The following is a 14,014-nucleotide window of genomic DNA, read 5'->3' as shown; positions in this document are numbered from 1 at the left end:
GGAATACATATACATACATAAATATATATTTTATATATAGTATCAGAATATTAATTGCTCCAGTATTTGGGTTCATTCACTCCTGTATCTGGTCCCAGATCTCCCTGCTCTCCCCAGCTACTGACACCCAGACATGTGAACCCACAAAGTTTACAACCACACTCCAGTTGCTGGTGCTTGGACCTCTTCCTGATACACGGATATGGGTTTCCCCAGTAGTTGGTCCAGACATAAGATCTTCCCAGCAGCTGACACTTGGACTCCCATCTCTCTCGTAGCTGGCTCACATCACTGGTCCCCATGGCCAGCATTTCTTGGATGTTGATTAGTGAGGGGATCAATGGGACTGCAGGAAATTAACTTCATCATATGGCTCTTGTGCTCCTCACAGCCCTTCGTGATCTTCAGCATTACCACCAAACCAGGCAATAGAGGAGAACCAAGAGAATTCATTAGTTATTGCCAGCCACTTTGGCTGACTTCTGAGAACATTTCAGATGTGAGCCTTTGATTCCTTTTAGGATTACTGTGTTTGAAATACAGACCCCAGAAAACTAGACAACTGAGATAATAGCTGCTCTTCAAATATGATACAGCCTGCTTGTGCGCAGTGGCTCCAAGTGTAAGAATCAGAGACTGGTTTGAAGCCAGGAAGATTACAGTCTCGTTTCTGCCATCTTTCTTTCCTTCATTCATCATTTTCCTTCTATCTTACTTTTTCCTCTCTTTGTGCTTCCCTTTTTCTTTTCCTTTTTTTGCCACCGGTAAGAATCTAGTTTGCCTACCAGTTGTCACGACAGTGCCATTGCTGTGAGTTATAATTAGAAAGGCTACTTCCAGTTGGGTAAACAGTGGAACAGGTCTGAAAAAGTGCACTGAGGTTGCACACCTTGCTAGTCTGTCCACAGGAGAGAAACTTTAAAGTAAGAATCAGTGCCAGGTGACAGAAATTTACATTTGCTAGATTTGCTGCTTTTTCCTGTTTTTGCCTTTTGTGTTGTACTTTAGTACCAGCTCAAAAGCGCTTAAACTCATCTTTGCCATTTCCCTCACCAAAAAAAAACCAAAAACAAACCAACAAAACAACAGCAACAGCAACAACAACAACAACAAAATTAAGACCAGTTAACAAAGCTTTAACAGCTTCATTTAGCTAAAGGGATTAAGGAAAACTTCTAAACTGAGAACTACTGAATTATTTAGATTTTAAGATACTTTATTTTTTATTTGTGTTGAGTAGAAGGCTATATATTTTGATGTAGCTGTTATAAGGAGGGAAATTTAGATTCAACACTATCTAAAAAAATGTAAACTGCGTTTTTATCAATAAGTCAAAGGAATGTCTTTATTAGCAGAACAATCTTCTGAATGCTCTGTGTATGCAAAATACTTTAACCGTCTATCTTAAATGTTCTATTACACATACATGTAAACTTTTGTTACTACTAAGAACCTTGAAGTCAAAACCTAAAAAAACCCCACGAAACCCAACATTTAATTTCACCTACAATCTTTAAAGCATGGAAAGAAAAATGGTACTGCCTCTGGAGTAAAGTCAGAAGGAGAAATCTGTTACTTAGAAAACCTGATACAAAGAATGATTTCTTATCTCCCTTTGTAAGCTCAGTAGAGGCTTGAGCTGCTTTAATCTGAACAACAGATCATCTAGTTTGGAGGATGCTGTTTGAAAGCTTAAATCTCTGTTTAGTCAACATATGAAAAAGGTCCTTTAGTGACACTGTTCTGCAGAATACCATCCGAATGCATAAGAAAACAAGACAGGCAATGAAGTCCTAGGACTAATTTTATCTCTTTTTCAGTGTGTGACTTCTTCACACAAACACAGAGACATTTATCTATTGTCACAAGAGACATGCTGTGAATTCTGAAGGTGGCTACCAAAATGATACTTTTCTTGAAATGATTACTGAAAGTCTTGACAGCATTTGTTTAAGAGATTAATTTTCTGCATACATTTATGAGCTATTCTCCTAAAGGAAAGAAATAAACATTCACTTCTGTTACAGTAAAAAAGCATGCCCATCTTTGTACCACCACTCTCTGTTTCTAAATGCTTGGCAACTCAAAATCGCAAATAAAGTTCTCCAGTGCATACAGAGCCATAGGAACTCATTGCTATGAGTTGTGAAAGCCATAATCTTTACAGATAGAGCAGGGCTAAGATTTTTTTTTTTGGCAAAAAATGTCCTAAAATATTGCAAATAGAAGGAAAAAGACCTTGGCAGGAATGTAAACACTTGATTTTGAGCCCTTCTTGGACATATGGATAAGGAAACGCTTGACTGGAAATGAGCTAGTTATTTGCTGCCTTCTACAGGGTTTCTCAAACCTTGCTCTGAAATATGTAGGTCCATTTAAAGTCACAGCTACATTATGTTATTATGTAGACAGATCACCAATCTGGTCAAGTATGACCAAGAAACCTGATGTTCCTCATGCTTTCAGTAGTGATTTGTGTGAAGTGGGGATCACTTTACACTCTCAAAGCTTGCTTTTGAAGGCTCTGATATGAAACTAAGGAGATTGTCTGAGCTTATCTCTCATGGGAAATTTCTATTTCTGTTTTCTGATGGCATCAGGATTTAATATGCATGAGGCAGACATCAGAATTATTGACAAATCAGAGGATATATAGCAAAAATTATTCTGAGGCATTCCTCACTGTGGTGAAATACAGTGCGATGACTGACCATTTTATCAATATATCAGTTGATGTCTAATATCTAATATGAGGAATTCAGTATTGCAACCTTTTTTTTTTTGTCACTACAGTGAAGCACAGCATTCTAGGCCTTGTGAACAAACATAGATGTTGTTGGGACGTTTCCTTCCCTTTTCCAAACTCACACCAGTGCGGGGGATAATCACACTTTGTGTGCGTGTGCGTGCGTGCACCTGCTTATGTTTTTGTGTATGTGTATGGATGTACCTAAACCCCGTTTTAAATGCAAATACACTAAAAATAGACACACCTGCATTAAACAGTCAAAGCAAGGGCAAGAATGAAAGCTGTGTATAGCACTGTTGTGTGTCTAGTTGTTACAGTGGTGAGTTAGAGATGATGTGTAGCAGATGGATGTAACAATAATTTATCCAGTGATAACTGTACCTTCTTTGTCTCTGTCAGAGGAAAAAAAAAAGCAGTAAAAACAACACCAACGACAGGGACAGTGGAGAAGAAAAATGAGAGTGCTTGAGAAGTGAAATAACCATATATGTGTGTCTTTTGACACCTCATTTTTATATGACCCAAGGCTGACAGGTCCAGAGTATAAGTATCACTTTTCTTATAAAAGCTGGTCTGCCGAAAATCATATCCTACCCGCAGGAAAACACACGCTTAGCCGAAAAGTGGTGTACTGTATGACTTGGCCCCTCTGTACAATAAAGTTTGTTGCTACACAAAGCTCCAGGTGGTTTTAATTTCAAACTGAATTTCTAATCTTTTTCAGGCTCTCAGAGCAACAGAGAAGAATCTTATGGTTTTATCGTTACTACTGCAATAATCAAAATTGTTCACTTCCTCTGGTACTGGGCAGTGCCCCCAGTTGGGATCGAACGACTGTATCAGAAATGTATGCCGTCTTGAAGACATGGAGATTTTCTAGCCCTCTGGAGGCACTTGGGCTTCTGACTTTCAGGTAAGGAAAAATTAACCAAGTAGGAAAATAACAACAAACAGAATGATCATGTACTGATTAATTCAGCACTTCAGTTTGCTCAGCACACTATCATGCTTTTGTTCACTGCAACTCATTTGATGACCTTGAGCTGAACATGCCAACCCTACCTTAGTGCCTGGTAAGGTTTTCTGTTCCTCAGGATAATGAAAAGAGGATTTCATTCTCTGTAGTAGATTCAGTCAGTTTCTGGCAGCAGCTGATCAGTCAAATACTTAGCACATACATATCACTCCGTATCTTCAAACTGCTGTACAGGCATAGAGTGAATAATGGGAGATAAGGAAGACTGAAATATGTTTTCCGATTATGATACTGTGTAAACATGTACAGTCCCACCTGTAGCCTATCTTTCTGAAGTAGATAGGATGAAACTTTGAAGTCAGTTCCCCACACCTTCAATAAATTCTGCTGGAATGCGTCATGTTCCACCCCCACTTCTTAGACGGCGAGCTAGTTGTTTGTTGGAAGGCTTTCTTGATGTTAGAGATAGCTTACCTATGATTTAATAGCAGATGTCAAGGGACAGAATCTGTGTCAGCAGTTACACTTCCTCCAAAAGCTTGGGAGGTATTTTGCATTAAGTGATCGAACTGTAAAAACATAAAACGTGAGGATGAAATGGTTGAGCGGATGTGGTTTATCAAGCCCTTGCTTGTGTGGGTAAGCACAAGCTACACCAGCTTTGCAATCTCAGTTCCATGTTGTGCCTTTAGAAAAAAATACTTCATCTAAAGCTTTGCTTGAGGAAAGACTGTATACACTTACCTCCATGTTAAAAACTGATTATTTAATAATATAAAACTGATTCTTGGCTTTTATTTCCTTCTGAATGTGATTTCCTAAGAATACCTGTGTCTCACATTTATATTTGAGTTATTAGCAGTTTCACATGTTCGCATATATGTCTTTTTTTTACATTTCGTGGGAATTATGAAAGAAAAGATCCTGAACGATCAGGTTCTGAAGCATATTATCATTCCCTTAATTATAATTATTAAATTATTAGAATAATTTTCTAATTTATAAAATAACAATGTAGAAAGGAGTATATGGGCAGTGTGTGGTCTTCCATACCCCAGAGTAGTGAGAGAATTTGAGATGGCTTGTCAGAGGATGCCAGACTTTCAGATCAGACCTTTTGTCAAATTTTGTTTCTGTGTATGGGTGGCATTTCTGCAAATGAAGAGCTTGATTGTTCTTTGAAGATGCAGCTCTGCATCAGGGTGTGGTGCAGAATATCAGTCCTGGCAGGTGCTTCCCAGGATATTTAATATGACTCAGCCTGTCACAGAGCTTCTCAGTGTGTAGTGGATGCAGTGTACACACTGTTCATTCTGGCTACGTCAAAGATTGCTGGCATGAAAAGAGGAGAAGATGTCATCACTTTATCTCTCTTGGTGCCACCGTTGGGAGTGGCTGGCACCTGCAGTGGTGCCAAAGAACAAGTGCTTCTGATCAGGTTCTTAGCTGGTTTGTCCCTTTAGTTTATTTCTCACAAAAGATAATATCAATCTGGGTGGTTTATTGTTTTGGTTTGGGGTTGGTTGGTTTGGTTTGTTGTTGTTTTGTTTGTGGTTTTTTTTGTTTTGTTTTGTTTTTGCTTCATGCTAATACTACAGAAAGTAGTTCTGGATCACAGTATAAATCCTTTTTTTTTAAAAAAAAAAAAACTGTCCATCACATATCCACAATATTTTGCAGGTGCAGGAAGAACTGGGAAGCAAACCTTCAGAAACAGAGGGATTACATTTCCTTAATGATGTCTAGTTTCAGAGATGCCTAGGTTTACATGTTTTAACTGTTGAGAGACATGTATATGCAAATTGAGAGAGGGGCTTGAAGGAGAGGAGTACTTTCCATATAAATGGATCCCTGAGGTTTCTTCACTTGGTTATCCATTTCTTAGATCTCAGTCATTTTGAAAAGTAAAGTAACACTGGATAGGGTCCAACTTCTCTTCACCGTTACCTTCACTAATTTTGAATTGTATACTGAACTGTTTTTGAAGGCTTGTTCAACCCTATCCTGTATTGTGTTTGGTGCTGACAATTAATCAACTCGGTTCCTCACTTCTGTCATCCACAAAACAGCTCTCTGATTTCTTGTGATTACTGAGACACAGCTGAAAGATCCATGCTCATTTAAAACGTGAGCAGAATATAAAACAAATGCTCTTTATATATTCATGTCTGTTTGAAGGACTTGTGTTACCATCGCTATTATATCATAGGTAAGTAAAATAAATTAGGGCCGATCTTTGTCTACATGTATTGTTAACATAGTGCAAGAATGTGGGAGCAGCTGCACTAACCTGGACCAAAAATCAGTCTAGTGCATCCTGTCTCCAGTGGTGACAAACAGTAGATACCTAGGGAATACAATGAGAATGGGCCAAACGTGACACTGTGCTACTCTTTCAGCTTCCAGTAATCTGCTGCTCAGAGGCTTCTTGAGACAGATTTTTTTTTTTTGTTTAATAGCCCACTTTCATTTTTCTTCTATGATTTTTTCCAAATGAAAGTTGATTTGACATAAGCATTCAGCTTTCAGAACATCCTGTAGCAAGGAGGTCCACAGTTCAGCTCTGTGTCGTATCATTTCTATGGACCACGATTTACCACACTGTTAGCAATACTATAAAAGAGACCAAGAGTTTCCAATCACTTGGAATTTTGGAGCTTCCTTTGCTGGAACTTCAGTTTTCATTGTCTTAAAGAGAACCTCTTGCAGGCATGTGCTTACTCTTTATAGAGTTTAGAGAGGGGACTCAAAATGACTAGTCAGTTTTGCAGGGCTTAGGCTGAGGACTCTAAATTATCCTTCTTCTCAGAGCAAAAAAGCAGCATCTGCCCTGATGATTGAGCTCAAACTCACTTTTGCGAGTACAAAGAAATGAAAATCACTGGAGGCACTACCTCATTGCCTGGGTTAGAAGGCAATATCATAGAGTTTAGGAAAAGGTATCATGGCCCATGAGATCAAGCTCCATTATCATGCATCTGAGTTAGAATGCTCTTTGCAACTTTCTGAAACTTATAAACTGTTTTGTTCACTACATGGTTAAATATACAATTTAATAGATGTTTCTTGTTCTTTGAGCATGTCTCTCCAGCTCTCTTCCACTTTGCAGGCACATCTCAGGGCAGCCAAATGATAACATACTCATTTATGCAGTGGAAAGGAAGAACTTTCATAAATTGGAAACACAATCATGCTACATTTCACAGATAAATTTGGGAGCAAACTTGCATCCAACCCTTGCAGCAAGCGCATTGATTCTTAAAGCCCCAGAAGCCAATACTTAAAAAAAATATTTTAAAAGACAATGAATGTTTCTTTAATCAATAAAGATGGGATGGAAAGGATAGCTGGGGGAAGTGCAGAATAAGATTTTACACTCAGCTTTATCTCTAATTTCAGGGAAGGGTGATTATAAGCCTTCGCTAATTTTCCTTAAGGCAGAAGGCATAAAACTGGTTCCTCCCACTCAGCACTGCTTATTGGTGCCCTGTGCGTTTTGCCATTGACTTCATTTATTGAGTCTGGTAAAGCCAAGTGTTGGTGGAATTAGAGCTTTCTATAACTGTATCTCCTTTGCATGGCACACTAACTGTGTTTTGTATATGTACAGAACAACTGCACTTTAAAACTTTTTTCATGTTATATTGCTATTCTAATTAATGAACATGAAAGCCAAAACATATTCATTAACCCCAATAGCAGAATATTTGCTCCAACCTTGTTTTTCTGGCACATCCAGAGTACAGTTGCAGACTTGTGAGGTATCATGGCTAGAAATCAGGAAATCGAGCTAGAATCAGAAAACAGCCACCAAAGAAGGTGTGCCATTTTCCAGTATTGTGCGTGGCTGCAAACATTCTGAAGAGAGAACTTTTATCAATAGAGAGGGGAGATAAAGACATAACCTCACTGGTAGGCTTAACAATTTTTCCTAGAAACTTTCTGTTAAATTCTGTCACTGTGAGGGCAAGTGCACAAAGAGACATTCCCTTAAAACCATGTTCCGATTCAGAGGATTTTGAGATCAGACATTAAGGTTTCAGAGGGATTTTATGCTACTTACTTAATCCACTGTATGGAGCAGGAAAAGTAGGGGAAGTTATGACTCCTCCCACCTCTCCCTGATTAGAGAAGGTGCCCTTTTGGTTAGAGCATCCCTCAGCCTTTGATTCCCACATTATTATTGTTGATTTGGACATTACGTAGCAGAGTAGCTACTGAATTTCAAAGGTTAGGATATATACCAATATATGAGAAACTCACTCTCTAACCAATATTTATAATAAAATGTGATAGCTTGAAGCCAGAGTTTGTTATTACACCTTTGAATGCCAAATTAATTTTAGAAGTGTCGAATCAGATAGCCGTTGGTTTAATAAAAGAAGAATGTGGACTGTTCCGTGAGAGTCTACAGTAGAATGCCCAACAGAATATCTATCAAATAGATACAGCTAGAACATATCTTGCCTGTTTGCATCTTGCTTGGTTTAAAAGGCTGTAGTTGTATATCAGTGTGGAAAGCAAACATGGGCTTAAGCAAAGAAATAAGATAAGGGCAAAGCAAGTCTACAGTTAATTTGACACTTTGATGTGTAGAACATACTACTGATAAAGGTTTAAAATTGCTTTGTAATAACATACATTAAATTTATTGGTAACTTATGTGGAGATATATGCAGTGTTAGTAATAGAAAACTCTTAATTTTAAGCATCATAACATGATTAAATAATTCTTTTATTTTGTTTTTCCTCTGCTTTTAACCATTTTTAGCTTTCTTGGTAATAAATATGAAGGTACTACAACAAACAACTAACAGTGGACAACTATGTAGGATATGACATAATTTCTGTACATGTGTGTAATCTAATCAGGAGGCTAATCCTGTAAATAATCAACTTTCCCATGTTTTGTTCTTTTGTTTTAATGTAACAGACAACAAAGTTTGTCTCTGAGGGGAGAAGAACCTCCTAGATCATACAGGCTTCAAATGGAAAACTGCTTTTTGTTATTTCTTCTTATCATGTTCTCTCCTAGGATATGTTTTACCATAAGGTCTCCATGACATCTTAAACTTATTATTAATACTCGTTGTTTTAGTCAGAATTTCTTGTAGAAGAAATACGTAAGCATTACTTAAAGTGTGTTTTCTGAGAGTAAGTTCTACAAATCCATCTGTTGATCGATCAGCCAGGTGTATCTGACCATGAGTTTTAAAGTGTGGGGGAATAGGGATGGTTTGCGTGTCTTATCACAATGAGGAGTGAATATGTTACTTTTTTTCAGCTGAAAATTTTGAAAATCCAGTGTCCATTTTACTGATGGCATTTGTTATCTTTCTGTACTTTCTTTAGTCCTTGCCATTTTCACACACTCACACAGTATTTTCTTTAGAAGCCCTCAGAGGAATGAAGAAAATCACCAACAGAAAGCAAATAGCCCTGCTAATTTTATCTGTGTGCTAAAACTAATGGAATTTCTTAATTATTATTCTTTAAGATTCTTCTCTCTTCTCATGTAATTACTTTGAAAATACTTAAACTGCCACCCAAATCTTACCTATCTTTTCTTTTAAATGATTCTTTTGTACCTTCTCTCCAGGCCCAGTTGCACCTGTCAGTGACATGATATCCTTTATTACTTGGAAGGTTTTTTTGTTTTCAGTTGGTATCTTCATTCCAGTAGGTTTGCTACCTCAGCCTTCCTTGTTTCTACCAGATGTAATAACATGCATTTCATGGGACCAGAGTCTTTCTTTTTTAAAAATGCAACAGAACTTAAAAATGTGAAGGAAATTATGGAAATATCTGATGTGTCATAAGCCTCTAACTTTAAAGATGGCTCATGAAAGGCCATTCTGTTCTCTCAAGAGATCCTCATGTGCCAGAAAATGTAGTCAATTCTACAGTTCCATTTACCTGAGAAATGTCTTCCAGCATAGCATTATTTGATACACTGCAATAAAATTAGGATAATAAAACTACTAGAAATGAAATACACATCTATTTCTCATTTACAATCAAGTCACCACTGGTAGATGCTAAAATCTCATGAGAATTTCACAAATCCACAGGATGCCTCAGCAGCGCTTAGTTTTCTGTTTGAATCTGATATAGCTGAAAGATGCAGATAGACAAATAGCTCCCTACTGGCTGTCTCTATGAAAAGAATCAAAGACTGTAAGTTGCTCTTTGAAAGCAATTTGTAATCTATGCTCATCCAGCTGAAAATTCAGTTTTTACAAAACCTGTCTTGAAGTCTCAAGGGAGTCCTAACAATCTACAGCTACTTAGACAGGAGTTATAAAATGGGTGGCTGTCAATCATTGGCATCATGCATGGATGGAAGAACAGAAAAAGCAAAAAAGGGTGTTGAGGTTACATATCAAAGGAAATCCGTTTCATAACTTAAGGAGAACCCAGGTTGTGAGACCAGCTGTGAAGGGGAAACTAGAAGTCCTGCATAGTGTGACCTATTGCCAAGGACTAGACTCAACAACTGTCATTTACATATTGTTTATTTTTCAGTAGTGTCTCTGAGTGTGTAAACCTGTAACAAACTTATAAGAAGTCATACTCTCTGTTGTGGAGTACTTAATATGTGAAGAGAGGACAAACAAAATTAACCAAAAGAAGAAAGCTACAATAGGTTGCAATGCAGTCAAGCAAATGAATGAGAAACACCATAGTTCTATTCACTTAATTATTTATTGACCAATTGGTTGTTTATCAAGGAAAAAAAGAATACAACTAGAAGTAATTGGAAACCTGGATGAAAATTACCAGTTTGAAACTATGAAAAGAAAAACTCATGCAAGCATTGTTAAAGGTTTTTGGTTTAAGTTGCTTTTTTTTTCTAGCTAAATTCTCCGATACTTTGGTCACAGCTATAAAACAGATAGTGAAGAGAAGTGCCTGAATCTCCTGCCTCTCTGAAGCCGTAATCGCAGGCCACATGTCAGGAACCTGATAATGTGTGGTTCAAATCCTTTGCAAAATTGATCTGAGATAGATGACCTCTGACACAGATGAGCTCCTCTTTCTTAGAAGAGTACCCTTAAAGACTGGAGTATTCAATTCATTGTGATACAGTTGTCTCACTTCTCTGCTTCCAGAGTTTTCAGTATGTGTAAATAATTATATATTCATTGTAACAAGCCCGAGAAATCAACTGTCCCCTAATATAAAAACTATGGTGCTGTTTTTCTTAGGCCTAAAGTGATTTTTCTTGCATTGAGTCACAGAACCAAAAAATCAATTAATTGTATCCTCTAATCAAGACTAATTTATGGATTACTGAAATCAGATTTGATGCAACACTCAAAAGTTTGCAAGATTATTCACTGGAAAAACCCCTCTAGCCCTAATTAGTTGGCAGACTACAAGATGACATCGTTTCCAGGCGTGTGAAGGGTAGGATTTATTATTCGAATCTGCTTCTAGACCTTACCCCATTATTGAGTTTTAGCAAATACACTGATGTATGTCAGCTTGCGTAGCATAAGCACCATGCAATACTAGTTGAGGTCATTAATATTTGCTGTAGTTCTAGAGTTTTGAGGATTTTAAATGTTTGCTCAAGTAAAAATGCAAAGGGTAAACCAAATGTTTTTCTATTGTACCTGTGGCCCTGAGAAACACTGAAATTCAAGAGCGCAATGGATATTACATCTGGGGCTTAAGAAATTGCCAGGTGGTTAAGAGAAGATGTTAACTGCCCATTCTGTCTGAAAGATTCAACTCAGCCTCAGGCTGACCTCAAGATTTACAAACTGAAGGTAGCAATTTAGTAAGCAGGACCAACAAGTTCCTGAAGTCTCATTCGAGGAGAGTGACAAGAGCCATGTGTCCTGAAACAAGCTAACTTGTAGATTTTTCACCATAGTGCCTTTGCTCTTGAGCTCATAATTATTCTAATTGCATATTCTATAGATACTTTGGCTAACTTAGATATAGCCCCCATTTTGATTTACAGTGAGTTAATTCTAAACAAGTCACATGTTAGCTGTTGAATTTTCTGGAAAGATTGGGATTAAAATAATTTTATCATTCGCTGTTTAGCTGGAAAAAATATGGGAGTTTATTCTCATCATAGCATTGCATATATAAAAATGTTGGCTGCTAGTAAGGACGAGCAGTATCTAAGTAATACTTTTCTGCTTGACTTGGTGCCTGTATAAAGCATATTTCACTGTTCAGTAACCTGTTGAACTAGGTGGGAAGGGAAAGGGGAAGACTAATTTCCATAATATCTACACATGCTTGGCACACAGGACTTCGAAGCAATTGCATAATTAGAAGACAGGATGATATGAAAGGGATTAATGTTTTTAATATGCAGTCCTCCTTCAAATATGTTTTGTTCTATACAGCCACGTAAAATTAAAGTAACATTAAAGTAACAACTTCATATCCTTAATGGGTTGCCTAGAATAAATAAATAAATAAAGGCTCCTTGTGAAATAGGCTAAGTTGAGGCTATCATGATAATTTATTTATAGTGTATTCACTCTCTCATCAGCCCTCTCAGCATTATACAAACAACTGTAAACTGTGTTAAAAAGATAATCAAACATGTACCATAACAAACAAACAAAATAATAAAATCAGATCTGAGGTGCAGTGTTAAAAGGGGTTTTGAAAGTGCTACAGGTGACAGCTGATTGCAGCACAGAAGCCAGGCCTTTCAAGTACATCTGACTGCTAGACTTTTTTTTTTGTTTAAATCCACATTTTTATTTGATGGCTTGTAGGTAATTCAGTGATCGAAGTGTACATATTGTTTTGCTTCAGCTTGTTTTATTGAAGCTCAAGTTTAGAGCTGCAGGTGCCATTATGTTTCTGAGCTTTACAATTTCTTTTCTTTTTCTCTTGATAGCAATGAGCAGTCATTGCTGCAAATGTGGTACTATCTCCTGTGTTTCACTTCTGATTTATTTTTCAAGTGAGTATGTCATTGACAAAAGGTGCTGGACGGGAAGCTGGGAAGAAAGCAGCCTGGTTTTGTGTCAAGCTCATAAAGCAGTAATACTGGTGGTTCTGTGACACATTCTGCTATACATGACAGTTCTGATTTCAAAGGATTTTCTCCAGGGCAAATTGACAGGATAATCTGTGTCCTTTACTCATCATTTTTATGTATGCCTAGACTGCCAAATCAGATTTTTCAAAGAGCCTAATAGCCATATCAGTTCAGAGAGGAGGGATTCACCACTTTGTGGGGCGGGTACTTGCCGTCAGAGAACTCAGTCAAAGCCCAGTAGCTCTGTTATACAACATCTCATTGACTGTGATGCTAGTTAAAGACATTTTTGTCCCTTTGGCAGAGATGACCACTCTTGTGGCTCTGGTGACTGAAAGGTCTGTATGAGCATTTCCAGTTTGCTTCAGGAGAAGACAGAAAAGAGTCTGGGGACGGCAAATGACAAGCTTCAAATACTGGCAGGTAGTAAAGGGTGACACCACATAGCCCACATACAGAGAATAGCACATCCAATCCTTTACTTGTGAAAGTGGGACAGCAGCAGAAGAGCCAACTGTGAACCAATCTAGGCAACTTCTGTGTACATGAAATATTCTGTCTATCATGATTAATGTCAGAAATGGAACATATGAAAAGGTGGAAATTATTTTCATACTTTATTTTTTCAAAAGAAATCCTTAAAGATTATTTTCAGCTTTCATATATTAAAAGAAACACTGTATACTTTTTGTCTTTTTCTCTGAAAAGAGAGAAAAATGTTCTGTTAGGCGTCAGTTTTGATCAGTCAAGTTACATCAAAATTTAATTATTTTTCTTTTTTTAAGAAAAATGTTTTGACCAGCTATATTATCGAGCCTTCTTTCTGTGTTATCATTGGTGCTACACCATGTTTACCTATTTTCGTCAATTTTACGGTTAGTGTTCCATCACAAAATCTACATTAGGCTACAGCTACTCTAGTTTCAGTCAGAATGTGTTGAGAATACAGCTTATGTTGAATACTCATTTTCCTTTTAGAAGTGGCTCTTTGACTGACTTGGAGCCTTTCTGGGGAAAGGTGTTGATTTTTTTGCTAAATTTTCCTTTAGAAAAAGTAAAACATTTTCTATTTCAAAATTTTGTTCTGTTCTGATATGAAGCAGAAAACCTGACATTCAAATAAATTATCTGAAATTAACTCTTTTTGTTGGGGAAATTTCAAGCTCTCGTGTTGTTGCGCAAAACAGAATAGTTCTTCAAGTGACCGTTAAAAGTTCTGTGGCACAGAATTTTCTATTTCGGGTAATTAAGAACAGCAAGAGAAGATACA

General features: G+C 37.3%; 1 protein-coding gene across 3 annotated transcripts in view; it reads left to right on the top strand.

The window, feature by feature from the left end:
• The window catches only part of PIK3C2G (phosphatidylinositol-4-phosphate 3-kinase catalytic subunit type 2 gamma), a 255,904-nt gene that overhangs the window by 89,944 nt on the left and 151,946 nt on the right, over window positions 1-14,014 (top strand). For all 3 annotated transcript variants that reach the window (XR_014184867.1, XM_082061159.1, XM_082061158.1), the window contains exon 17: window positions 3,474-3,662. Coding sequence is in view for 2 of the 3 variants with exons in the window: in XM_082061159.1 (XP_081917285.1) it covers window positions 3,474-3,662 (189 nt within the window). In the remaining variant the exon portion in view is untranslated. The remainder of the gene's footprint in view (window positions 1-3,473; window positions 3,663-14,014) is intronic.

This window comes from Streptopelia decaocto, assembly GCF_964273445.1.
Source record: "Streptopelia decaocto genome assembly, chromosome: 1".
In the NCBI taxonomy this organism is placed as follows: domain Eukaryota; kingdom Metazoa; phylum Chordata; class Aves; order Columbiformes; family Columbidae; genus Streptopelia; species Streptopelia decaocto.
The sequence above is the reverse complement of the archived record's forward strand: the minus strand, read 5'-3'. Positions and strand labels throughout refer to the sequence as shown.